Genomic DNA, 25,561 nt, shown 5'->3' with positions numbered 1-25,561 from the left:
TGAGCGCCGCCCGTTCCCCTGCTCCTCCCCTTGTACTGGCCGCCGCCGCCGCCGCCCTTGCCCTTCGCGCGCTGCCGCCCTGCGCCGCCCCTGCCCTGCGTGGCTGCCGCGTGCCGCCCCTGCCCTTCGCTGCCACCGCACGCCGCCCCGCCGCGCGCCTCTCCTGCCCTTCGCGTGCTGCCGCCCTGCGCCGCCCCTGCCCTGCGCGGCCGCCGCGCGTCGCCCCTGCCCTTCACTGCCGCCGCACGCCGCCCCCCCCCCCGCGCACCTCCCCTGCCCTGTTGTGCCGCCGCCCCTGCGCGCCCTTCATTTTTATTAGTTTTTGTTCATATATATATAATGTATATGTGTATGTATGTGGCTATGTGTATGGCTATGTGTATGTATATGTGTATTTTTTTGTTCATATGTGTATTAATCTTTTTCCATATATGTAATTTTTCTGGTTCATAGAAAGAAGAGGAAGAAAGAAGAATATTTTGTTCATAGGAAGTTTTTTGTTCATATATAGAAAGTTAGAATAAAATTTAGAATATGCTAAAATTTAGAAGAAAAAGAAGGATATGAAAGAAGAAAATAAGAAGAGGAAGAAAGAAAGAAGAGGAGAGGAAGAAGAGAAGAAATAAATAAGAAGAGGAAAAAATAAGAAAAAGAAGAGGAGAAGAAGAAAGGAATAGAGGAGAAAAGAGAAAAATAGAATATATATTCTATTTTTCTCTTTTCTCCTCTATTCCTTTCTTCTTCTCCTCTTTTTTTTTCTTCTTTTTTTTCTTCGACACGTGGGGGGGGGGGTCGAGAACGTCGGACATTCATGAGAGAGGCGAGGAAGAAGGGGAAGAAAAGGGAGAAGAAGAGGAGAGGAAGAAGAGGAAGTCTTCTCCTCTATTCTTTCTTCTCTTCTTTTTTCTTCTTCTTCCTATATGTATTAGTTTTTTTATTTAGGTTGTTAATTAGTAGATATTAATTTTGTTCATATATGTATGGATGCATGTGATATGTATGTATGTATGTATCGGGTATGTCGTTGTCGATATACCCCCTACCCGATAACTTCGACATGAGGGGGTCGAGAGGGGGTCTAGGGTCGCCGAGGGGTCGAGGGTCGTCGAACATGAGAGGAAGAAGAGAATAAAAAAAAGAGGAAGAAGAAAAAAAAGAGGAGAAGAAAGAATAGAGGAGTTCTACTCCTCTATTCTTTCTTCTCCTCTTTTTTTTCTTCTTCTTCCTCTTTTTTTTTATCGGGAACGAGGGTCGTCGAGGGTCGCCGAGCAGTAGAGGAAACCCTAAATAGCAAGTATCGTGGGTGTGAGATACATGTGGTCGTCGGTGTCGGACACTACATCCAGGTCCCACAAGTGACGTGCCCGATAAAAAAAAGAGGAAGAAGAAGAAAAAAAAGAGGAGAAGAAAGAATAGAGGAGTTCTTACTCCTCTATTCTTTCTTCTCCTCTTTTTTTTCTTCTTCCTCTTCTTTTTTTATCCTTGAAGCGTTGTCGAGGCCAGCCCAAACCCTAGAGAAGCAGCGTCGAGGCCACCCCAAACCCTAGAGAAGCAGTGTCGAGGCCACTAATTAATATTAGTTCTATGTTTGCCACTAATATATCCATCTGTCATGTTTGAATAATAATTGTCATGTTGTCAATATTTGTAGAAACTATGGACACCGCCTGAGACGAAGTACAAGAAGAGTTGTTGGGGGACATAATCGCACGAGGAAGTGATGTCGTCATCTCGTTGTTTCTCAACGACACCGATGGTCTGGAAGCAGCTGGCTATGATTATGATGGCTCCGATGACCTAATGCCGGTGCAAGAAGGAGACCGCGCGGACGGCTCCGGTGACCCAATGCCGGTGCAAGAAGGAGACCGTGATGACGTCTCCGGTGACCGAACCGAGTCCGGCCAGGTATATATATTAGTTAAGCTTCTGCTGACTAGCTAATTGATGCATTCATTGTTTTGGTATGTACACATATTAATTAAGTCTTTGTTCTTTTTTCTAGCCCTCCGTATCGAGCACAACTTCGGTAAAGAGACGAGGCCCGAAGAAAAAGTTGAGCTCGGATGAAAAGTTTGAGATCATAGCAATCGCGCCCGACGGCCAACTGATTGAACCCCTCCGAACAAAGAGCGTATTTGTTGCTTAGTGCGGGGTTTTGGTTAGGGACAAGATCCCGATCAGCATCCAGCAATGGTTAAAGCCGGCTACAGAAGACCCTGAGGTGTCTTATGTCAATGATATGCAGAAAAATGATCTTTGGACTGAGCTGAAGTCAAATTTCACCCTACCGCCAGAGGATGATCGAGAGAAGCCAGTTAAAGAGCAATTAATCAAGTATTTTGCTCTTAAGAGGATGGCAGAACTATTCAGGAGGTGGAAGAAAGAGCTGAATAAGTTTGTCGAAAATAAAGAGACACCAGAATTCAAGGGCAGATATGAGAAGATCAGAGATCACTGGCCCGCATTTGTGGCCCACAAGACATCGAAAAAGAGTAAGAAGATGTCGGCGACAAACAAGCAAAATGCTGCGAAGAAGAAGCATCACCATCGCACGGGGTCAGGTGGCTACCTCGTAGCCTGGCCTAAGTGGGCCAAGACTGGGAATGATCTGGTTGATAAAGGGATCGAACCAGAGACAATTAACTGGCCAGACCGTTGCCGGACTTGGTTCTTCGGGGCTGGCGGAACCTTGGACCCTGTAACAGGGAAGTGCATTTGGACGAACGATCAAATGGACATACCAGTCAGGAAGCTTCAACAGTATATCGAAGCAGCGCAGCAAGGGACGTTCTTTCCAGACAGAGAGAACGACGAGCTCACAATGGCCCTCGGGAATCCTGAGCACCCTGGACGGACACGAGGCACGCCAGGCTCCATTCCGTGAAAGGTTGGGTTTCCGGACGCAGGCGGTTACAAATCCCAGGAGAGGAGGAAAAAATTGCAGCAGACCCAAATGCAGGCGCTGCAAGCAAGGGTACAAGCGATAGAGGAACGAGAAGCAAATCGCAGCAAACATACTGCCGAAGCTTCCCCCGAAGCTACCCCGCCATCTCAGCGGAGAAGCAGCGTGGCTTCCACCGAGGTGCTTCAGCCGGAGCATGCCTTGACGTCTCCTGCCAGCTATCTCGTGGATGCTATCACGGAGTCTCAAAATTGCCACCTTATGACGCAATGGATGAATTTGAAGGTCAAGGCGGCTGTTGGCTCTGTTTATCCTACTGAACCCCATGCAACTTTTCACAGTCGGCCGATTCTAGAAGGATATGCTAGGGTGATGGTGATGAAATAACGGAGGGATTTGAGGACCTCCAGCTTGACCACCCTACCGGTGAAGGGGAGACTAGGCTGGGGTCTGCTCTGAAGACTCCATGCCTATGGCAGAAGGAGCTCATCAACCTTCCGAACTGGACGCCTCCGCCTCCTCCTCCTCCGGCAAGTCAGGGCACTCCGCCTCCTTCACCGCCTCCTCCTCCGGCGAGTCAGGGCACTCCACCTCCTCCACCGCCTCCTCCTCCGGCGAGTGACGATCAGGGCACTCGACCGGCTCCTTCTCCAGCGCGTGGCGGCACTCCGCCTCCTTCTCTGCCTGCGCCGACGCGCTCGAGCAGCTAGCCTCCTCCTTCTCCACCTCGTCAGCAAGGACGGAAGAGACCTGCCGCCGCTCTGGCTGCTCCGGCGCGTCGTAGTCCTTCTCCTCTGCCTCGTAAGCAAGTAAAGAAGACAACCGCTCCGTCTGCTCTACCGGCGTCTAGCAGTACAGCCAGAGGCGGGAGGAAATACAGATTCGGTCCTTCTCTGAAGACTCCAGAGAAGTTACCATACGAGAGGACCCCGGAGGAGAACGCCGAGATAGCACGAGAAGAAGTGAGGAACTACTTTGAAGGGGTGAAAGCAAAGAAACATCCACCTCCAGAGGAGAAGGTAGATCCGGTGAAAGCGAAGCGCACTCTGGCTGCCCTAACAAAACCACCCAAGTCTCCGCCGAAAGGAAACTATGAGCGCATTATTGGAAAGGAATTTGCCGAAGCAGAGCGGTCGGGAAGTACTATCAGTGATCAAAGGCTGAAAGAACGACGAGCTGGGAAACAAATTGCCCAGCTCGGCGAACAAGCGAAGCAATCGTGCCCCCTGCTCAAGGTGCCTAGCGACAACGTCGCTAATGATCCGAGGATGGTGCCCGGTTATAGCAATCTTGGCGATTACCTGCCCGACGATGTACATTATGATTTCATGGAGGTGCAGATACAAAGATACGAGTACGGGAAGCCTCTCGTCAAAGATGAAAGATCTCTATCAACGATGATGAGAAGATTGCATGATTGGTACTTGAAAATCTGCAGAGACTCTGGGGGGAGGAGTACTTTGTATGTAAAAGTTAAAAAGGAGCATGACCTCGTTGGAATTGAACTGTTGCCTGTTCCATTTGAGGAGTTCTTTCAGTTTTTCAATCAATTGGCCCTCGATAAAACAACGGTCACCTGCTACTGTCTGTAAGTAGTACTACTTTTGTCATTAAGTCTCTCTATATAGCTCAGCTCTTTCATTGCATGTATTTATAATCATCCTCACTATATTATGCAGATTGAAGATCGCCGAATTGAAGAAAAGACAAGTCGGTGATATTGGGTTCATTAACACATATCTCATAGATGCAACTCAGGTTAAATTTCATGCCGTAGCTACCGAGGCCAACTTGCTACGATCGTTGGTAATAAATGAAAACAAAGATATAATACTCTTTCTTTACAACTTCAAGTGAGTGTTACTGTCTTGTGCATATTCGGTTTCCCTTATATATTAGTCAAGGTTATAGTAATGTAATTGATGAGTTATGCATGCGTGTGCAGTTACCACTATATTCTCCTAGAGATTAAGCTTGAGCAGGGACTAGTAACCGTCTTAGACTCAAGACGAAAAGATCCCCAGGACTATGCGGACATGACTCAAATGCTCGAGAAGTAAGTTAAATCGATCATTATCCACCATATCAGCAACTTTGTTCATTTCCTGATATATCAAGTAATTGTTTTCTTTGTCTGTCAGAGTTTGGAAAAAAATTCTCCAAAAAAGCTCCAGGACTCCCGAAGAAGCTACAATTTAGACACCCGAAAGTAAGTACTATAGTAGCATGTTCCGCGCATCTCCTATTGATTCAAGCGCTAGTTTCATCAATACCATTTGGCATTCTTACTTATCAGTTTGATTGACCTCTATTTCTTGTAAAGTGGTTGTGGCAGGAACAAGGGAATGATTTCTGTGGATACTACGTTTGCGAGTCAATCCGCCACATGACCTGTGAGCGGGGCTACACTGACGAACAATATGAAGTACGTAAATAACAACATTCACAATTTTATTTTACTACCATCATTTGTGTTGAGTTTCATTCATTTATATATATATATATATATATATATATATATATATATATATATATATTGACCCCCTTCTTCAAATTAGATGTGTCGGAAGCGGGATGAACTCCTAGCACCAGCTCGCATGCAAGCAATTCAAGAGGAATTGGCGGCATTTTTTCTTGACCACGTGATCGCTGAAGACGAAGAATACTATGTGGACCATGAGTCCGTATGATTATATTTGTAAGAGATAATTATTGTATATATGTAGCCGGTAGTGTCGGATAGATATACGAGAACTTGTTGTTCGATCAATCTCTCGGAGAAGGAGAGGTGGTCGATATCACTTCTCTCGGTATGCATATATGTTCATGACGATCTTATGTTTCCTTCATTTGCTTACTAGCTAGCTAGCGTGTCTACTCCTCTCTATACGTATGTATAGTACGTAGCGTCGACCAAGCACGGACATAAGAGAGGACACTTCTCTCTATTAATTATAGCTAGCTAACACAATATATGAAACACCTAAAATAACCCCCCAAAACTCCCAACCCACCCCTTTAAAAAAAACAAAAACCCCAGCCACAGAAATGCTGACGCGTGGATGCCTATTGGTCCCGGTTGGTGCCACCAACCGGGACCAAAGGGTGTCCTGCCTGGGCTCCGCGCACAGGCCACGTGGAGGCCCATCAGTCCCGATTCTGGATTGAACCGGGACTAAAGGGACAGGGCATTAGTACCGACCCTTTAGTCCCGGTTCAGGAACCGGGACAAAAGGCCCTTACGAATCGGGACAACAGGCCCTTTTTCTACCAGTGAAAACTACTAAAATTAAACTCATGCATTAATTTGAATTAATTACAGTGCATGCATGCTTGGTTACTAGATGAGTTGGAACATTACATGCATTGGTGTGTTCCTTTTTAATTCTTGCATGCAAAGATTTAATGCGTCTCGAAAACTAAAAATGAGATGAAGATGAGCCCTTTAAATTGGAAAAATAAAAAGATTTGAAATAAGCCCTATAAACTGGAAAGGAGGGAGTACATACCAAGGCAAGATAAGTTTATAACCTAATAAATGAAGTGTTGCATGACACTATATATACTTTACACTATAATAAAGATAGTAACATATGCATGTTATTAATCTAAGTTACTCCTAATTGTGGCGAGTCTTAGAGCATTTCTAATAGCTTGTCTATATAGATGTCTATACTCGTTTTCCACAACGTGAGCCCAAAACAGGTGTCCAACAACTTGTCTATATGGCCGTCTAAATATACACGTCCTCTAAATCGACCTCGACAATGTCCATGGCTGGACAATGTGAACGCTTTGTCTAAACTCAGTTGCAGTCATGATTTCTTCCTCTCCCCAGCGACGACCCACTTGTCATGGTATCTGTATATAGACGTTCTGATGCAAAACTGGACGTGTATATGAGAGAATCTTCTTAGACCATTGTCTATATGAATATATAGACATCCAAATATACACATGCTATTAGAGATGCTCTTATGGATGTGGTTCAAAGAAAAAAAAAACAATCTCCACGGGCTCTCGTTTTCTACTGCAACGAGATCACTGGAAACCAGACGCAAACGAAACCAAGCGATGACCTACTCAGATCTGGCTTCTGCCTATTTTAAACATCAATTTGGATGGTCCTGAACCATGATGTGGGGTTTACAATTTACAACGCCAACTGTTGCATTTTTCTGAGGTTTTTGCCGTTCCTTCTCGTTTGAAACTTTCTTACTGTATTATCTGTGTTCGTTGTCGCCATTATAGTTAACTCAAACGGCACGTCGACCAAACCCATCTCAACGCTCTGGTGCTCGTCTTCTCCACGTGCATTGAAAACTAGAAGAGGCACACCAAGTAGTACCAAAGTGTCCATTAAAGAAGAGAACAAGGCGGCTTCCGGAAATCAGGTGCACCGCACTCGCATCCAAGCCTTCACTCTCCACAATCCACACTGCACACGCCGGCACGACGCCCCGCGACGCACCCGGCGTCCTCCGCACCGTGACCCAGCGGCGTCTCACGGCCATGGACTCACCGCTGAGCCAGCAGCCCACGCTGCTGGCGCTGTCGCTGCTCCTCCTGGCCCTCTACCTGGCGCGCCGCGCCCTGCTCGGCAAGCGGCGGAACTACCCGCCCGTGGCCGGCACCATGCTCCACCAGCTCCTCAACTTCGGCCGCCTGGCCGAGTACCAGACGGAGCTCTCCCAGAGGTACCGCACCTTCCGCATGCTCACCCCGACCTGCAGCTACGTGTACACCGTGGAGCCCGCCAACGTGGAGTACATCCTCCGCACCAACTTCGCTAACTACGGCAAGGGCACCATGACCCACGACGTGCTGGAGGACCTCCTCGGCGACGGCATCTTCAACGTCGACGGCGCCATGTGGCGGCACCAGCGCAAGGTCGCCAGCTTCGAGTTCTCCACCCGGGTGCTCCGCGAGTACAGCAGCGGCGTGTTCCGCGACACGGCCGCCGAGCTCGCGGGCATCGTGGCCGCCGCCGCCGCCGCCGGGGAGAGGGTCGACATGCACGACCTGTTCATGCGGTCGACGCTGGACTCGATCTTCACGATCGGGTTCGGAGTCAACCTCGGCGGGCTGTCCCAGTCCAGCCAGGAGAGCGCGGCGTTCGCCCGGGCGTTCGACGACGCCAACGAGCAGGTGCTGTACCGGTTCTTCGACCCGCTCTGGAAGGCCAAGAGGCTGCTCAACGTCTCGTCGGAGGCGGCCATGAAGCGGTCGGTGCGCACCATCAACGACTTCGTGTACGCTGTCATCGACAAGAAGATCGAGCAGATGAGCAAAGATGAACACGAATTCGTAAGCTTTTTCCTCCTATATAAACATTAATTGCGTCGCCGCCTGGCAGCAGCAAATCTGGCGTCGTGACATTTCCTGACTTGGCAGGCCAAGAAAGAGGACATCCTGTCGAGATTCCTGCTGGAGAGGGAGAAAGACCCGGGCTGCTTCGACAACAAGTACCTCCGGGACATCATACTCAACTTCGTGATCGCCGGCCGCGACACGTCGGCGGGGACGCTGTCGTGGTTCCTCTACGTGCTGTGCGGCAACCAGCGCATCCAGGACAAGATCGCGAGGGAGGTGCGGGAGGCCACCACCGCCGGCGACCGGGACGTCGGCGTCCAAGAACTCACGGCGTGCCTCACAGAAGACGCCATCAGCAACATGCCGTACCTCCACGCCGCGCTGACGGAGACGCTCCGGCTGTACCCGGCGGTGCCCATCGTTAGTTGACCCGATCCCTGGCGCATTAATTTCCTTGTGTGCTATGTGGCCCGGACGTCGTGATCAGTATGGTTTTGTTGGTGTAGGATGTCAAGTACTGCTTCTCGGATGACACGCTGCCGGACGGCCACGCCGTGAGGAAAGGGGACATGGTGAACTACCAGCCGTACCCGATGGGCAGGATGAAGTTCCTGTGGGGCGACGACGCCGAGGAGTTCAGGCCGGAGCGGTGGCTCGACGGCGACGGCGTGTTCGTCCCGGAGAGCCCCTACAAGTTTACGGCATTCCAGGTAAGACGCATAACTAAATCATCACAGGACTACACGACGACCTGGTCTAGATAGAGTTATCCACATTCACGTGACGTGTATGCTTGTCCTGTTGTCTGAAATAGGCGGGGCCTCGGATCTGCCTGGGGAAGGAGTTCGCGTACAGGCAGATGAAGATATTTGCGGCTGTTCTTCTCTACCTCTACAGGTTTGAGATGTGGGAGCGCGACTCCACGGTGGGATACCGCCCGATGCTCACCCTCAAAATGGATGGTCCGCTCCATGTTCGTGCGTTGCCCCGGCGAGCAAGCGGGTAGCGTGCTTGCTATAAGACTAGATGCAGATGTGTGCTTTGCTGCGCCGTCTTACTTGTAAATGGGGATACAATGCCAGACTATTTGTATGCAATGAAGATCTTTTAACTTTCAACAGCAAAACATTCTATCTGAACAATTCTACAATAACTCACTTCAAGATAGCAAAAAACATGCTAGGCTGACAAATTTTATCGCCAGTAACACATTGGCAGCCCCCACCTATTATTTAATCTTGTATTTTATATGTGCAGCATATAACCAAGCAACCACACAACCTCCCTGGAACTAATCAATAAGTATGTCTGCATCAAAAGCTTCAACATTTTCACTCGTAGCTATCTATCTGGAAATAAGAAATCACAGTTAGAAAGGAAGCTACCGGCATGAGAAATTCAGGCACGACACCATGCATAAAAGAAAAAAAATCTGGAAACCGTGTTTATCGCAGATTAAAGCAAGCCTGACATTGTATCAGTAGGTCGCAAGGTTCTCTTCGATGTTGGACATCCTTTCACATCCACAGTGATAACTGGTGATACCCCCACTGCTATACAATCACATCTACAGAAATATGAAGGGGACACCATGAAAGAAGAACAGTTAGACATCATTGCCAACGAATCACAAACAAAAAGATAATCTATACCAATTTTAGCTAATTACCTGCAGGGTAAGTCCGGTCATTGATGTTACTCAGTATGCTCTAGAATTACCTAGCCTTTAAATATAGCACTGTTACTTTCAAGCACGGAATGGATCTATGATTTTTTTTTCATTTCATCAATCAAGCCACGAAACTATGGCATAACACCGAAGGAAACCTTTGCTGCCTTAATCTCCAGAAAATCCAGGTAATAAGCATGTTTCTTTTTTTTCGACAAAGGGTGAATTTTATTGGCTCAAAACGGAGTATCAAGAAGATACATAACATAATGAGCACACACCCGGCCTCTGCATAACTAGGATGCACACAGCCAACATCAACTCACACATATGCAAAAACTCACTGGCGACAAGCAAAGTCATATAAGACCAAAGCTATGAGTAGGCGAGGAAAAAAGAAAAAAAAGCCCCAAAGCGATCAGATCTAGGATCGACAAACTAGAACAGAGACCGAATCCGCACCAACCATCTCATAACACCACATTGATGACGAGGTTCTTCAACAGCAACGCTTTCAGGAAGGGAGCAACACTCAAGCGCCGTCGTCGCCGGATTCAACCACAAGATCAGAATCTAGGTTTTCACCCTGAAGAATCAGTCCGAGCATATCCGAGCAATGCCTTCAACAAGGTAACAACGTAAGAAACATCACCAATGCCAGATATAACCACTCGGGTCTGACCTAGGCTTCCGCCCCAGGGCTCAAGACCGGGTGCTCTAATTGCACCACCATCAAAGTCAGTAATGTGTTGCTGCCATCACTTTTCGACGATCCCGATAGCTACAAGCGTTGCGCCCACCGCCACTGCACAACCATTCCTTTGCGTCAAGTCATCGTTCATAATTTGTACCTCACCGCCGAAGTTAACCACCGGATCTGAAGAGATGAACACTCTCGAAGACCTTTCAGTGATCACCATCGTCGTGGAGCCGAATAAGCATGTCTCTTAGCTATATTCTTCTAAACTTCTCTAAATGTGCTTTGGGCATGGAACCTTGCATAGAGCTACCCTACATCAAAATCAGAAACCTCAGCAAATCTGGTAGCTTCAAAAAAACCATGGGACAATCCCACACAAATAGAAAAGAACAAATACCAATGGAAAAGTGTAAACAAAAATTATAAACACCAAGGCAAAAGCAAGTATTGATCCTTTATCTTTTTATAAGACGTCTGTTGTTCATCTAAGCAAAACACAACAGTGGAATGCCATGGTGAACAACAGCTGCTAATGAGCTTGAAGCCAATACATAACCTGCATCCAAAAACCACAATGAAAATACCATAATGATTGTCTGCTTTCACGATGGAACCAACATACTGGGCACTGAAATCAGGCGACATGTACAAATGTAATGTCTATCTTATGTATGAAATCACCAAGGAAATTCGATAATGAACACAAACCAAGACATGAAGAAAAAATAGACAAAAACAGGTTTTAGTGCCGCTACACGATTAGAGCTTGGAATCTGGTTTTCGAGTGGTTGGGATTCACTGACCGACTCCGAGTTGGGGTAACTTTCAGTCAATCAAGTAATGGTGGTGTTCAAATGATGGCATGGTTCGAAACTATAGGAAGGCCAACACCTCGCTACAAATGCTCATCTGTTGGGAGATTTGGAACGAGAGGAATGCTAGGGTGTTCCGCTCCAAAGCTTCCCTTCCTTCCAGAGTGGCCACGATGATGAAATATGAGGCCAAGACGTGGGTCATCACCGGGGCTAGATTATTGGGCAATTTAATTCCGGGAGAGTAGCCAAATTTATTTGGACTTGGGGTGGTCCTGTAACCTGCAAAAGTCTATATTACTTCTTATTTAATGAGATGAGGCAAAGCTTTTGTCTCCGTTTAAAAAAGAAAAACTAAGTGATGCTGAAAGAAAAGTTATGTTACTTCTTGTAACTATACCATTAAACTATCTTTTTTCTTCTTCTGGGAAACAACAGGGAAAAAGGTCCCCGCCCACCTCCTTCTAAAACAACAGAACCACATGCACAAAAATGAAAATCAAACCAACCATGTCCAGTTCAAAAGCCATGCTCACTATAACCATCTACCCTTCATCCACCATGACAAAGTGGCACCGAAGCAACTCGCGTTCCTCACACAGTGTATGCCAATAGAAATAAATACAATAGCCATAGCATCGGCGAGAGTAATGGACTGAACAACAAATGGAAAAAGCATGTCACACTGAATTAAAATATAATAAATTGCAAAGCCAATGGGCCTGGCAATGACAATTCGTGGGAGTCAAAGAGACAATTCATACATCATAGAATGATTTTAGATGTGTGCATACAAATGCATGAACGAGATGTAGTAGGACGCCCGACCCCCGCGTCGTCCCCAGGGCGGCTCGGGGGAACCCTAGGAACGCCGCGGCCGCCCCCCTCTACATCACGCCCCCCTCCCGCCGCTGCCGGATGAGTCTGTCGGGCGAAGTCCGCGCCGGAGGACGGTGGCGGCGGGGATCTCCGCGCGCTCGGCGGCCTAGGTCGCCGGCGTGAGCCCGTGGTTGTGGGAGTCTCGTCCTCGACGTCTCCGACCGGCGTGGCGGCTGCTCGGCGCGGCGTCCTCGACCTCTCGCAGGTGATGGGCTTCCGGCTGCTCGTGGCTGCCTCGATGCAACGGCGTCCCGAGGTTTCAGATCTGGCCGTGGCGGGCTCGGCCGATCTGGCCCGTTGGCTTCGGCCGGCGGTGAGGTTGGTGGTCGTGCATGGTGATGGCGCCGCCGCCGCGCATGAGGTGCTTGGGCCAGTGGGTTCGCATGCTGGCGGCGCTGGGGTTCCCCCATCCTCGTCCGGCAGCGTGAGGGTGCGGAGGTAGGGTTGCTCCGGGCGAAAACCGACGGCGCGGTGTCTGCGGATGTCGCTCTCCTCCTGGGGGCCGTTGTGGAGTTCTCCGACCTCCTCTGCTCTCGGGTCACTTTCTTCGGGTGAAAGCCCAGGACCTGCGGTGCAGAACCAGACGATGGCACGACATCGCTTCCCCTCTTGAGGGCGTCGTCTTGAAGATCGTGATTCCCTGCGTGCTTTCCCAGAGCTGGACTTGCACGACATCGCGGCAGGTGGCCGGCGATGCGCCCAGAGGTGGAGCGGTGTTTCCTCCTCCACATCGAAGACGGCGGATCTCGGCGGCGTGGCGCAGCGGAGACTCGGCGCCCGATGCGTGTAGATGGACTCGCGCAGGAGGAGGTGGCTGTCTGGCGTCATGGTGGCGTCGATGGCAGAGTGGCCTAACAAGGTAGAAGCCTCAATATCTGCTCTGAAGACGGACCTGTGGAAGATGGCGGTGACGACACATGTGAGTGCGTCAGACCGGTTTGTGCCTCAGACCCGGTATGTGGCTCGGCTGGGGCTTCCGGCTTTTGATGGTAGGTTTAGGTGAGTGGTCTGGGTATTTGGCCCAGCTAGCATCCCTTCATCATATGGATAGAAGTAGTGGCATATGTTGCCAAGATGGCGGATTCAGGCATATTGTTGTAATACTTTGTAAGGTTAACGAGAATAATCAATAAAGTGGCTGCATGCATCTCCCAGATGCAGAGGCCGGGGGTCATCCTCCTTTTCTAAAAAAAATAAACGATGTAGTAAAAACAATCAAAAGAACCTTGCCGGTGATTGACGCTAAAAGAACTACGGGTGAAGATTTGTGGCACGCAAGTGCAGGCGGCACGCATGTCCCTGATGCCCTTTTTTATTTTGCCTTCCGACTTTGAAAGTTTAATATTTTTAAAACAAGAATTCCAAATTAAGTTATGTTTTCATATCTGTGTTCCTCGTGACCAGGGCTTTCAAATAAGACCCATTTGGAATACATTTGATGACTTAAAAAAAATATTAAGTTTCAATGTTGAAACGTAGTAAGAGCGATCAATAACAATCAATTATTTTGTGTCTACGTCAGACAGAAAAAATCACTTGAAATTATATCTCTGAAATTGGTTGAAACTGGGTAGTTTTAGGCTAAAAAACCATAAGTTTCATCGTTGAAACTTAAAAAAAATTGAGGGATTTTTTTATTATGCCCTTGTACGGGATTGAACTAGTGCGAATTGCAAAGCAAAATGAGTGGGCGACGGACTTGGCAGATGAGTGCCCCTGCACATTTCCGGAAGAACTACTGCATACTGGAAGAGGGACTTACGTGTGAGAAGAAACTACACGGCACTTGTACTGAACTAAATATCATACATGATGACTGGATTTGCTAGATGAAAATATCCTATATGCTGAAGCAATATTATCTCATATCTCACAAAATTCACTGAATTACTATGTTTTCAAGCCACACATATTTTTTTGCGGGATAATGTGGGCTTTATTCCTCAGAAACAGAATTACAGCCTGCTAGTACATCATGAGTAACGCTATCTGGCACACGGCACAACCAACAAGCGGTGCTATCACCCGATCTTTCTATATACTATATCACTAAGCTCCCTAGGATTGAAGGCCTCACAATCAATTGAGGTCTCCAATTAGAATTTGGTCACCTAATTTTAATCCGTCAACAATTTCTCAAAGCTCTCCCATTTAATTTTTTTACATACCCAAGCCTCTATATCTGGCGAGGTTTTCGTGCTGAGATTCAAACACTTGGATGAAAGTGACCTATGGTGAGTTGTGGTTGTGGCGCGTGGTATTTTTTTGGTACACGGCGGGGTAGAAAGGCCTTGTGGATACAGGTTTTTGATTCAAATTTTTTGAACGGGTGTGGCTATCGCTTTGGTTGGTTTAGGGTTTTTGTACTGCATGTGGGGTAGGCTGATGTGTTCGGTGTTCTTGCGTGCTTATTTTGCGTCGCTGTCACGTTGAAATTTGATGCTTTTACGTATTTGAATTGGTTGGTTTGTCTCCTGGCCGATGTTGCCCAATCGATACGTCGCTTTTTTCTGTTCTTGCCGCTATTGGTCATGCCGCTTTCTGATTATCATCGGTGTCGCTTTGGTCGTGCTTTGCGATTTGGGTGCCGATGGGCAGCGGCGTCTTCGTGGAGATATTTTGCTCGGTTTCTTCCTCCTCTCCGTTCTCTCCGCGTGTCCCGTGCTCTCTCGATCCTCTCATCTCTTCTCGAGGGCTCCCGTCGAATCCGGTGCCACCGCCCACCGTCGTAGGTGACTATAAAAAGATCCTTCTCCCCGACGGTCCCTACCTCAACTCCTTCCCACCCCATCCCTCTCCTCCGCCCCCGCCATCTTCTCTCGGTGTGGCCATATGGCATATGGGAAGCGGGCATGGAGGGCACGGCTGGGGCGGGGCCACCAGCGGCGGCCATCTCCATCACCGCATCATGATTCCGTCTCGGAGCAGCAGCGGAGGCGATGTCCCGGCATCCTCTTTCCCAACCGTCGAGGAGGACTGCCGCGGCTCTTTCCATGGGGCTTCCGAGATGTTGACCGGGTTCTTGCACCGGCGGCTGCCTGAGAGGGACGCCCAGAGATACATGGCCTTGAATTGGACCATCACCAGCATCTGATCCTCTTCGTGGTGGCCATGAGGTAGGGCGTCGTCGAGACCCAGTCCCGCAAGTTGCAGTTCACCTGTAAGCACGCACGATTCCCTTTGCCCCCTTCTTCCCTCTGTAGAATTTATTATTCGATCAGGCTGCGATGTGGAAGCTCATCTTGAACTGAAATTGGTGTGTGACTGTAAGTCTGTAATGAACGAGGGTGAAGTTTGGAAGTAACAGTTTTGTATTATCTGCCGCTAGCTTTTGTTAGTTCCATGCCATGATTAGGTCTATCTTGATGTGCAAACTGCAAACTAGACAACACAGTCTGTAGTATGGGGCGTGTATGCAGTCATCTAACTTTTGATTGATTGTACAAGTGTTGTCCTTTTATCCGTAAAACCCGCATTAAAAAGACAGATAAATCTGTATATTTTTTCCAGTACATACAGAACTGAACTTATTTCATTTACAATTACAGAGCTAGCTGTACTTATTCCATGTTTTCTCGTGTAATTATCCAGTAAGTAAAATAATGTTTTATAAGAATAATAAACAGGCATTTATCATTGTGTAGGATTCGATTGGTTCTTTATTATTTTGTACACAAGCAGACACGTTCCCATGATGAAGTTGAGTATGTATGCACAAGCCTCACCTTACGTGAGAGGAATTGTGTACCATATGGTGTGGATACGACTCAAGGGTTCGTTTTTTGAATCCCAGGCTGATGTTTTACTCTGCCTTTCTTAGTTTATGGGAGTTATTTGATTCCATATAGACCTCACAATCGACTGTCGATTTTCTTCGCTTTGGAGCTTTTGACAAGGAATATTAATGTTTCAACAGGTCACTATATATGTTGGTTATGTAAGTGCATATGGACTACAAAAGGTGAACTCACATGAGGTCTTTTGCTCTTCCCTGTTCTGCAGCTATTTTTCCAGGTTTTTTTGGTAATCTTAACATCCATAAAATGGCAGCAAGATGCATGTTAATGGTATTCTTAACCACATATTTATTTTAGATTGTTAAGCTTTTGGTAAATGTTGTTCACCTCCTCCCCACTAATAGTGTGTTTTCTAGAGCTATATCAGTTAATACAAACCTGCAAATAAGTTATACGTGGACATGTATTTTGATGTACAAACTCCATCATATTAACTACTAATGTGACAATCCCTTAACTAATGCTGCCTTCATATACTGAAACTAGTGGAAGGAAGTTGTCTTCAGTTTTTTCTCATACCACCGAAGTTTCTCAGCATTCACAAGATGAGGATTGCTGGGGTGTGCCCTTTTAGCTGAATTTTTCACTACTAATGTAAAGTATTATACATCACATACACAAGTGCAATAATGTAAAAAATGCGTCTGCTGGTAGACTAAGCATACACAAGGGCAATAATGCCTGCAAGGGCGTCAAGTAGATTAGAGGATCTACGTCCAAGAGGTTGCCATGTCTAGAAAGGCGTGCTTCAGGTTTCTGATAGAACCTCTGGATCGCTAGGCTAGATCAATCCGATAACCTACCTTCTGCCTTGCCTTGCGAGCTTGAACCAGCAGCCATGGTGATGTTGTGGCGGCTGTGATGGCAGTGAGATGGCGGCGGTGGTGTGCTTCCCGTGAGCACCGCGCTAACCCTAGATCGGTAAGGAATATCGGTGGGGTTTGCGGCAGCGATTAACCTCGTGAAACGTGCCTCGACCCCTCACCTCTGTTTATATAGCACGGGTCACAGGGGCCCACCAACCATGGTTTGGTTGGGCACCCCCGATCAGGGCGCGAGTCAAGGACCCGTCAAGCCGTTGGGCTCGATCGGAAGAAGATTAACCTAACATTTTCCCCCTTGATCTCAACTTTATTTTTAACTTTATACTTTCTAGTTTATTTGTTTCATCACATATTGGTACATAGAACATGTTTCATCGTCACAGCTTAATTGCCGTTAGAATCATACAGCTACAACATACGTTATGTTCAGAAGGAAATTCTGTTCCTTTTGGGCCTATCCAGAAATTATAAGGCTTTTCCTTAAACCCATGCCGGCTAAGTGTTTCTTGAACACATTAGGTGGTAAGCCTTTCATTAGCGGATCCGCAAGCATATTCTTTGTTCTTATATGCTCGAGACTTATAGTTTAATTCTGGATTTTATCTTTCACAACATAATAACTTATCTTTATTGTTTTGGCAGTATTACTCGACTTGTTGTTGTGAGCGTAAAATACTGCGGGTTGGTTGTCGCAGTACATCTTTAATGGTTTGTGAATACAATCTACCACTTTCAAGTCAGGTACAAATTTCTTTAGCCATATCGCCTGCCTTGTGGCTTCGAAGCATGCTATGAATTTTGCATACATCGTGATCGACTGTTTGGAGCTTTTCCGCGAAATAGCTCCCCAACAAGAGTAAAGAAGTACCCTGATATGGATTTTCTATCATCTCTGCCCCCCACAAAATCTGCGTTTGAATATCTTTTTATCTTTAGAGAATCACTTCTCCTGTATATAGCATGTAGTCCTTCTTGCCTTGTGCATAACACAATGCTTTCTTTATCATCTTCCAGTGCTCCATGCCTGGATTCTCTTGATATCTACCGAGTACCCCGGTGATAAAAACTAAGTCAGGGCGAGTGCACACTTGTGCATACTATAAGCTGCCAACTGCCAAAGCATATGGTACTGCTTTCATTTGATCGATCTCGTACTGATTCTTGGGACATTGGAATTTTCCCAAAACTATCATCCTTAATTATAGGAGCTGATGGAGCTTTACTCGCATGCATATTATACTTTTTAAGAACTTTTTCTAAATATGCTTTCTGCGACAATCCTAAGACTCTATTGTTCCTATCTCGATGAATTTCTATGCCCAAAATATATGATGCTTCACCAAGATTTGTTATGTCAACAATTGAGGATAAGAACTTCTTTGTTTCTTGTAGTAGACTAACATCACTGCTAGCAAGCAGGATATCATCCACATACAAGATTAGGAAAATACATTTCTCAAATTTAAATTTTGCATAAATCCATTTATCCTCAATATGTTCTTTAAATCTAAATTTTTTAATCGTTTGATTAAACTTTAAATACCACTGTCTAGAGGTTTGCTTTAATTCATAAATGGATTTCTTTAGGTGGCATCCCATAGTTTTCTTGCCTTTCATGATAAAACCCTTGAGTTGTTTCATGTAGACCTTTTCTTTTAAATCACCATTCAGAAAATGCCGTCTTAACATCCATTTGATGTAACTCTAGATCAAAATGAGCAACTAATGCCATTATGATTCTGAAGAAATCCTTACATGAGACTGGAGAAAATGTCTCATTGTAATCTATTCCTTCTCTTTGTGTAAATTCTTTTGCCACGAGTCATGCTTTATACTTTTCTATATTTCTTTTGGAATCATACTTAATTTTATAGACCCATTTACAGCCTACTGTTTTGGCTCCTTCAGAAATTTTCTCTAAGTCCCAAACATCTTTGGAACTCATCGATTTCATCTCGTCTTCCATTGTCTTCATCCACATCGATGAATGAGGGCTTTTCATGGCTTCTTCATACAAGGTGAGATCTTTTTTCATATGAACCATTTATGTGTTATAAACTTTAAAATCAGTAGAAATAGCTGGTTTTCTTGGTCATGTAGACCTTTCTAAGGGCCTCAGTTTCTGGCACATTATGTGCCTTAATTTCTGGCACTTCTTCTAAAATTTACTGTTGCACCTCCCTTTCATGCTCAACAACGGATTTAGTCGGCTGCTGACGGACAGGTTTCATGTCTATCCCCATAGTTGTCATGGATGGAGTTGTAACTGGTAGTGAGAAAAATGGCTCCTGAATCATCGGATTAGGTGCATGCACCCTTTTTTCCTCAAGATTAATTTTTCGAGCTACCAAGCTCCCCCTCAGCATTTCATCCTCTAAAAAGACTGCATGTCTTGTTTCTACAAACTTTGTATAGCTGTCTAGGCAGTAAAAACAAAAATGTTTTGATCTGTTTGGATAGCCAATTAAGTGACAACTTACTGTTTTGGGATCTAACTTTGCAATATTTGGATTAAACATTTTGGCCTCAGCAGGGCACCCCCACACCTAAAGGTTTGTAGGGAGGGCACCCTTCCTGTCCATAGCTCGTACGGTGTTTTGGGCATCGATTTGCTTGGCACTCTATTGATAATGTGAATGACGGTTTTAAGCCCCTTCATCCATAATTCCAATGGCAAGTTGGAATAATTTATCATGCTGCGCACCGTATTCATAAGTGTACGGTTGCGCCTTTCAGCTACTCCATTCTTTTCTCTCATAGTGGGATACATTTAAAGCACATGAGTTATTATATCTTTCTCTTGCCAGAATTTTTTCCGCCATACGGGATTTTTGACATAATATTATGTCAGCTTTACCTCGTTACGCAGGTATTTTCCCAGAGTAGGTGGCGTCGTCGAGGTTCTTGCAGTCGTGAACAGGGGACCTTGGAGCTGAGCTGTTTCGGGGATCACAGGCAGAACCGTCGACATAGAGCTGGTGAGATTTCTGCTCCATCCCCCCCCCCCCCCCCCCCACGACAGCTTCATTCGGCTGAAATTGCAGTGAATAGTGTATGTTTGCAGCTATGGTAATTCTTGTACTGAAATTTTTGCCATTAAAATGCAGTGGACAGTGTGTAAATTTTTGCAGCTATGGCAATTTATGTAGTTGAATTGCCATAAAAATGTAGTGGCCAGTGTATGTAGGCTGTTATAGAGTTCATGAAAATTTGTTGGAAATGTTCTGCATTTTTTTGGGTCCATGGCAATTTCAAGGGGAAATATATCAACATCATGGCCATTTTGCCATGTAGCTTGGTAGCATCACATAAGTATTGCAGACATCATAATATTCTTTATTACACAATTTTGCTATGATATGTTTTTGATATAGCAATTTAAGATGTCAAAAACATTTGCAAACTTGCCATGGCAAAGTTAATATGTGCAAAAACATGGTAAACTTTTTTTTGTAATTAAGTTTGTACAAAAAAATGGCAAACTTCTTTCACTAAGATGTTCAAAAAACATGGCAAACTTGCCATGGCAACAAAAGATGTTCAAAAACATGGCAACTTAAGATGTACAAAAACTTGGCAAACTTGCCACGGCAACTTCTCCCTTTTTGTGAACTTCATAGTGTTGGCAACTTTTCCTATTGTAAAGATGCAGATTTGCTATGACTTCTTCCTTTTTTTACGCCATTTATGAAAACATAAACTTGAACATGGCAATTTCTTTCATAGAATGGTAAAAGACCATGGCAATTTTGCCGTGCAGAAGTCTAGTAGTTTATTAGTTACAGCAAAACTGGGCTTTAATACTAGTCATAACTTAACATGGGCCTTTTTTTTCTTTTCCAGAGAAAAAAGGCATGTAGGGGCCCGGTGGGTGGGGGCGTTTCTGCTGGTTCGTTTTCCTCCCGAACAAATCATTCGGTCGATGCCCTTGCCCTCCCAAACGATCCGTTCGGGTAGGGGTGTCTACAGGCCGAACAGACACGCCTTTATTGGGGTCATTTAATATGCATTTTCACGATGGCATTTTTATATTTCATAAGGTTTTCATATTTTAAGAACATGGCAATTTTTTAACTTTCTAGCATGCCAAAAAATTAGTTTATTGCCATGACAATTTCGAGCTTCATTTTGGCGTGCAATTTTTTTTTGTGATGTCAACTTTTCTTTATCACAACATGGCAAAAATTCCCTTTCATTTTGCCTGGCAAATTTACTTTAACAAACATGGCAAAAATATCCTTTCATTGCCATGCAATTTTTTTTACTCTTTTTTGCCATGTCAAATTTACAATTTTTGGTCATGGAAAAATTCTCCTTTTATTTGCAATGCCAAAATAAAGAAAAATTATGGAGCATGGCAAATTTAGCTTTCTACTTGCCATGTCAACTTTTACTTTATTTCGCCATGGCAATTTTTAACCTTCATTGCCATGGCAATTTTACGGTTAAATACTTGGCAAATTAATATCTACATACATGGGAAATTTTACTCTATTTTTGCCATGTCATAATTTTACTTTATTTTCCATGGCAAATTTTTAACTTTATTGCCATGGCAACTTCAGTTTTACATACATGGCAATCTTACTGGAACATACATGGCAATTTTCACTGTACTTTGCCCCGTCAAAAAATTACTATATTTTTTGCCATGACAATTTTACCTTAAAATACTTGGCAAATTTACAATTTAAATACATGGCAAATTTTACTCTATTTTTGCCATGTCAGAATTTTACTTTATTTTGCCATGGAATTTTTTTAACTTCATTACCATGGCAAATTTACGTTTAAATACATGGCAATTTCGCATGGTCAATTTTAAATTTGTTTCATGGCAATTTCTCCATGTTTTTATTTTTTTGGCTGCGTGTAATTAAAACACCACAGCAATTTTCCTGTATAAGTTTTTCTTCTCGAATTCCATACAAAGCATGTCAATTTTAATTAAAACATCATGGCAAATTTTAATATTTTTAAGCATGCCAAATTTGAGATTTTTTTACCTTGCGCTACTTTATTTTCGGACCACGGCAAATTATATTTTTTTCGACCCTGGAATTAGAATTTTTCATTAAACTTTTTGATCAAAGACATACCCATTAACTGGTTTTTTATGTGCTCACGTAGCAGGATTTTTTGTGTTTCTATTGTAAAAGAAGCGTCATTTTTTGATTTTTTTTTAAGGACTGTTTTTTGTTTATAAAGCTGGGCCTTTTTAGCCCTTTTTTGGTTTTACGTACACGTGCTGAGGGAAGAGGCTGAGAGGGTTCGGGCTGGCCTTCCACCACACCGAACGACACAATCATTCGTTCCATCGCTCCTCCCTGCCAAACCTTTCCGTTCGGACCGGGGTTCTTCCACACCGAACGGTCGGGAGTTATTGACGTCTTAAAAAAAAGATGTGTTCCAAAACTATTCCGAGTTCCTAGAGAACTCTCCGAGAGCTACTCATTTTGCTTTTGATGTTTCGCTGTGACTATCACTGTATTATCACTGTACTACCAATATAAATTTAAATTGGATCTGATTATTGTTTATCTCAAGTTAACCAAAGACATTGTACTTCTGTTGTGTGATGCTATTCTAATCTATATAATGTTGTAAGACAATTCGTACTGTAGGTACACTGTCATTTCTTCAGTTTGGTTTCTGGTCCATCGTTAGTTTGAGTAGACGACGAAACAAACAAATAAGATACAACTGAAGAAGATAACAGTCGTCGTCATGGACGCAAGAGAACAATAGACCAATGTTCTTTTTTCTTCCCTCATCAACCCATCGCTGACCGTCTATATACCCACCAATGAATATAATGCGTTTAATCTAGGTGTCAACATGTACTTTCTTCTAAGGCACACCACGCGTGGTAATAATAAATGTACGGTAAAGCTAATTTCCTGCCGGCAGGAAATTTACAACAGATGCGCACGACATGGATTCCGTTTATTCTGGATCGAACGGTACCTGATAGTTCGCGAGCGAACCACCCGTTTTTTCTTATCCTCGCGTCTTTCTCTCGCCGATATTTTCTCTCAGATCCCGTTTTTCTCTCGCAGTTCTCTTCCCCGTCCCGTTTTTCTCTCGCACAACCATTCTCTTTCAAAGAAGAAGAACAAAAATAAAATGCAATCCTAGGATTTGAACTCAAGCCATCAAAGATAAGTCATTGCCCTTCTACCAACTGAGCTAGCCCAGCTTCTACGTAAATAATAAGAAAGACAGTTTTTTTAAGATGAAGTTTCTGCTCCTAGGTGCCAAACCAACAGTAAAATCAAATTCAGATAAGTTTTTTGCCAACCAAGTGATTCGAACCGTGCATGATGTAGTAGTTAATTTAACTAAGCAACCATCTCACTGATGTCTCTTTTTCATGAAGAACTAAAAGGCAATGTGCTTTTCGTATCTACATGAAATTTGACTCAGATTTTTTTACTAAAACATGGTATTTTTTTGTAAATAGTATGATTATTGAAGCACCATATACCTGATAACTTAGGTATAAGCACCGCGGTAACTTTGACTACATGAAAAAAATATTAAAAACATATACCCGATAACTTATGTGTAAATATCATGATAATATACACATCCAAATCTCATAATTCAAATGCAAACACCGTGGTAACCTCTACCAAATGATTTTTTGTTGTTAAAACATACCCCCCAATAAATTCTGTGTGAATAACATGATCATTCAAGCACCGTAGACCTGATAACTTAGGTACAAACACAGCGATAACTTCGACCAGGTAAAAATTATTGAAAACATACACCCGATAACTTATGTGAAAATATCATTATATGCATCCACACATGATAACTTAAATACAAACGGCGTGCTAACCTTACCAATAGTTTTCTTTCTATTATCGAAATCATCCCGATAACTTTTGTGTAAATAACATGATTATTTAAGCACTGTAGACCTGATAACAGGTACAAATACCAAGGTAACTTTGAACCAGGTGAAAATTTATTGAAAACATACACCCGATAATTTTTATGTAAATAGCATGATAATATACACATCCACATATGATAACTTACATACAAACGCCCCGGTAACCTTGACCAGACGCTTTTTGTTGTTGAAACTATACCCCGGTAATTTCTGTGTAGATAACATGATCATTTAAGCACTATATATCTGATAACTTAGGTACGAACACCACAATAACTTTGAACCAGGTGAAAAAAGTGTTGAAAACATACGCCCGATAATTTCTGTGTAAATAACATGATAATATACGCATCCACACCTCATAATTTACATACAAACACCATGGTAACCTCGACCAGACGATTTTTCGTTGTTGAAAATATACCCCGGTAACCAAAATTCATAACTTGTGTGCAAAAAGAGTGGTATTTTTCGTAGCTAATAATGTAGACTCAAACATCATAGTAAATTTTTACCGGGGGAAAAGTTGTTGAAATATATCCTGATAATCTTTGTGTAAAGTTTTCATGTTGCCCATGCTAAACTTAGCATGCTTCTCACGCTTATCAGCATTATAATGATAGAGTTGTCAACCTTTGTCATGTTATTTGTTATCATGGCGTTATGTGAAGTTACCATGATGGTCATGTCATAGTTATCAGGCTGCTTATTCCAAGTTATCAAGACTGTTTTTTTGTTAATATGATAGAAAGAAAAAGGGTTCAAATACCCCTCTCTATGTATTGTGGACAATAAAAAAATATGGGTGAGTTGGTTGGTGGCTGTAGTAGCTGCTCAGGAGACCAAAGTTCAAGTCCCCTTTTAAGCACTTTATTTCTTTTTCTCCGCTTCTAGACTAGTTGATATAAAACCAGACAAGTGAGAAAAGTCTATGAACCTAGGTGAGAATAAAAATCGGTGGGAAAAAAATCTAGAAGAAAGAAAATCGGAAAGCGGGAGGAACGACGCAGCAGGACGAGTTCTTTTTCTTCGCTTCTAGACTAGTTGATAACGCAGCGGGACGAGCAGGAGGATCGATCGAAGGTCGTCCGGATCTGTTACTAACCACCAGTCAACTGGTGGTTAGCACGGTCCTCAAAATGTATTGCATCTAAGCTTGACGTTTCCTTTTGTAATTACAACATTATCTATGTAGTTCTCTCATTTTAAATTGAAATTCATTAGATAAAACAAAGACAACATATATGCACACCACATATCAACGGGGCGTGCGGTAGGCTATCTATCCATGAATTGGCTTTTATAGTTACAACATAGGCCTCCATTTGAAGTTCAAACTCACCAGACAAGATAGATGCAGCATATATACATATGATGTAAAAAATGGGGCGCGGTGTGCCGCCGCACGGGTTTAGCTAGTAGTACACTATGCTTCCTAATTTTTAAAGCTTCACAATTAATTGAGGCTTCAATTTAGAATTGAGTCACCCAATTTTGAGCTGATCAACAATTTTTCAAGGAGCTCTCTCATCTAATTATTTAATTTCTCTATATTATCTAATTTTAAAGTTCTTTCATACGATTCAGGTATTCAATTTTGGATTTGGTTTACGATTTTGATCGGGCCAACAATTTTAAAAAAATCAAATAGCAGAAACCGGCCTATAAAAACATATCAACCCCATGTAGACTCCCATCACCCAGAAAAAAGCGCCACCATGCGATACTATAGCATGAATATAGTACATGTAGCCATCCACG

The 25,561-nt window shown here is 44.1% G+C and overlaps 1 protein-coding gene and 1 long non-coding RNA gene across 6 annotated transcripts; both read left to right on the top strand.

The window, feature by feature from the left end:
* Nucleotides 1–7,229: 7,229 nt before the first annotated feature.
* On the top strand, nt 7,230–9,333 carry LOC123185814 (cytochrome P450 704C1). The gene is made up of 4 exons (XM_044597641.1): nt 7,230–8,209; nt 8,297–8,635; nt 8,722–8,925; nt 9,030–9,333. Exons 1-4 carry the CDS (start codon nt 7,415–7,417, stop codon nt 9,219–9,221), a joined length of 1,530 nt encoding a protein of 509 aa, XP_044453576.1. The 5' UTR covers nt 7,230–7,414; the 3' UTR covers nt 9,222–9,333.
* Nucleotides 9,334–14,568: 5,235 nt separating this feature from the next.
* LOC123190018 (uncharacterized) lies at nt 14,569–22,456 on the top strand. Of its 5 annotated transcripts, none has more exons than XR_006496092.1 (7): nt 14,581–15,435; nt 15,920–16,048; nt 16,192–16,236; nt 17,539–17,637; nt 18,805–18,914; nt 19,748–19,874; nt 20,740–22,456. It is a non-coding gene; the product is annotated as an uncharacterized lncRNA (long non-coding RNA). The 5 variants fall into 5 exon arrangements; XR_006496091.1 differs by having other exon boundaries at nt 14,582–15,435; nt 16,192–16,251; nt 19,766–19,874; XR_006496090.1 differs by having other exon boundaries at nt 14,582–15,435; nt 16,192–16,251.
* Nucleotides 22,457–25,561: the final 3,105 nt, after the last annotated feature.

This window comes from Triticum aestivum, chromosome 2A, assembly GCF_018294505.1.
Source record: "Triticum aestivum cultivar Chinese Spring chromosome 2A, IWGSC CS RefSeq v2.1, whole genome shotgun sequence".
NCBI classification, from domain to species: Eukaryota; Viridiplantae; Streptophyta; class Magnoliopsida; order Poales; family Poaceae; genus Triticum; species Triticum aestivum.
The sequence above is the reverse complement of the archived record's forward strand: the minus strand, read 5'-3'. Positions and strand labels throughout refer to the sequence as shown.

Excerpts from the sequence above, each read along its gene's own strand:
- LOC123185814 (XM_044597641.1), top strand. The coding sequence starts at position 7,415 with ATGGACTCACCGCTGAGCCAGCAGCCCACGCTGCTGGCGCTGTCGCTG. Across the intron at positions 8,210-8,296 it reads GCAAAGATGAACACGAATTC|GCCAAGAAAGAGGACATCCT; the intron begins GTAAGCTTTTTC and ends CTGACTTGGCAG. Across the intron at positions 8,636-8,721 it reads TGTACCCGGCGGTGCCCATC|GATGTCAAGTACTGCTTCTC; the intron begins GTTAGTTGACCC and ends TTGTTGGTGTAG.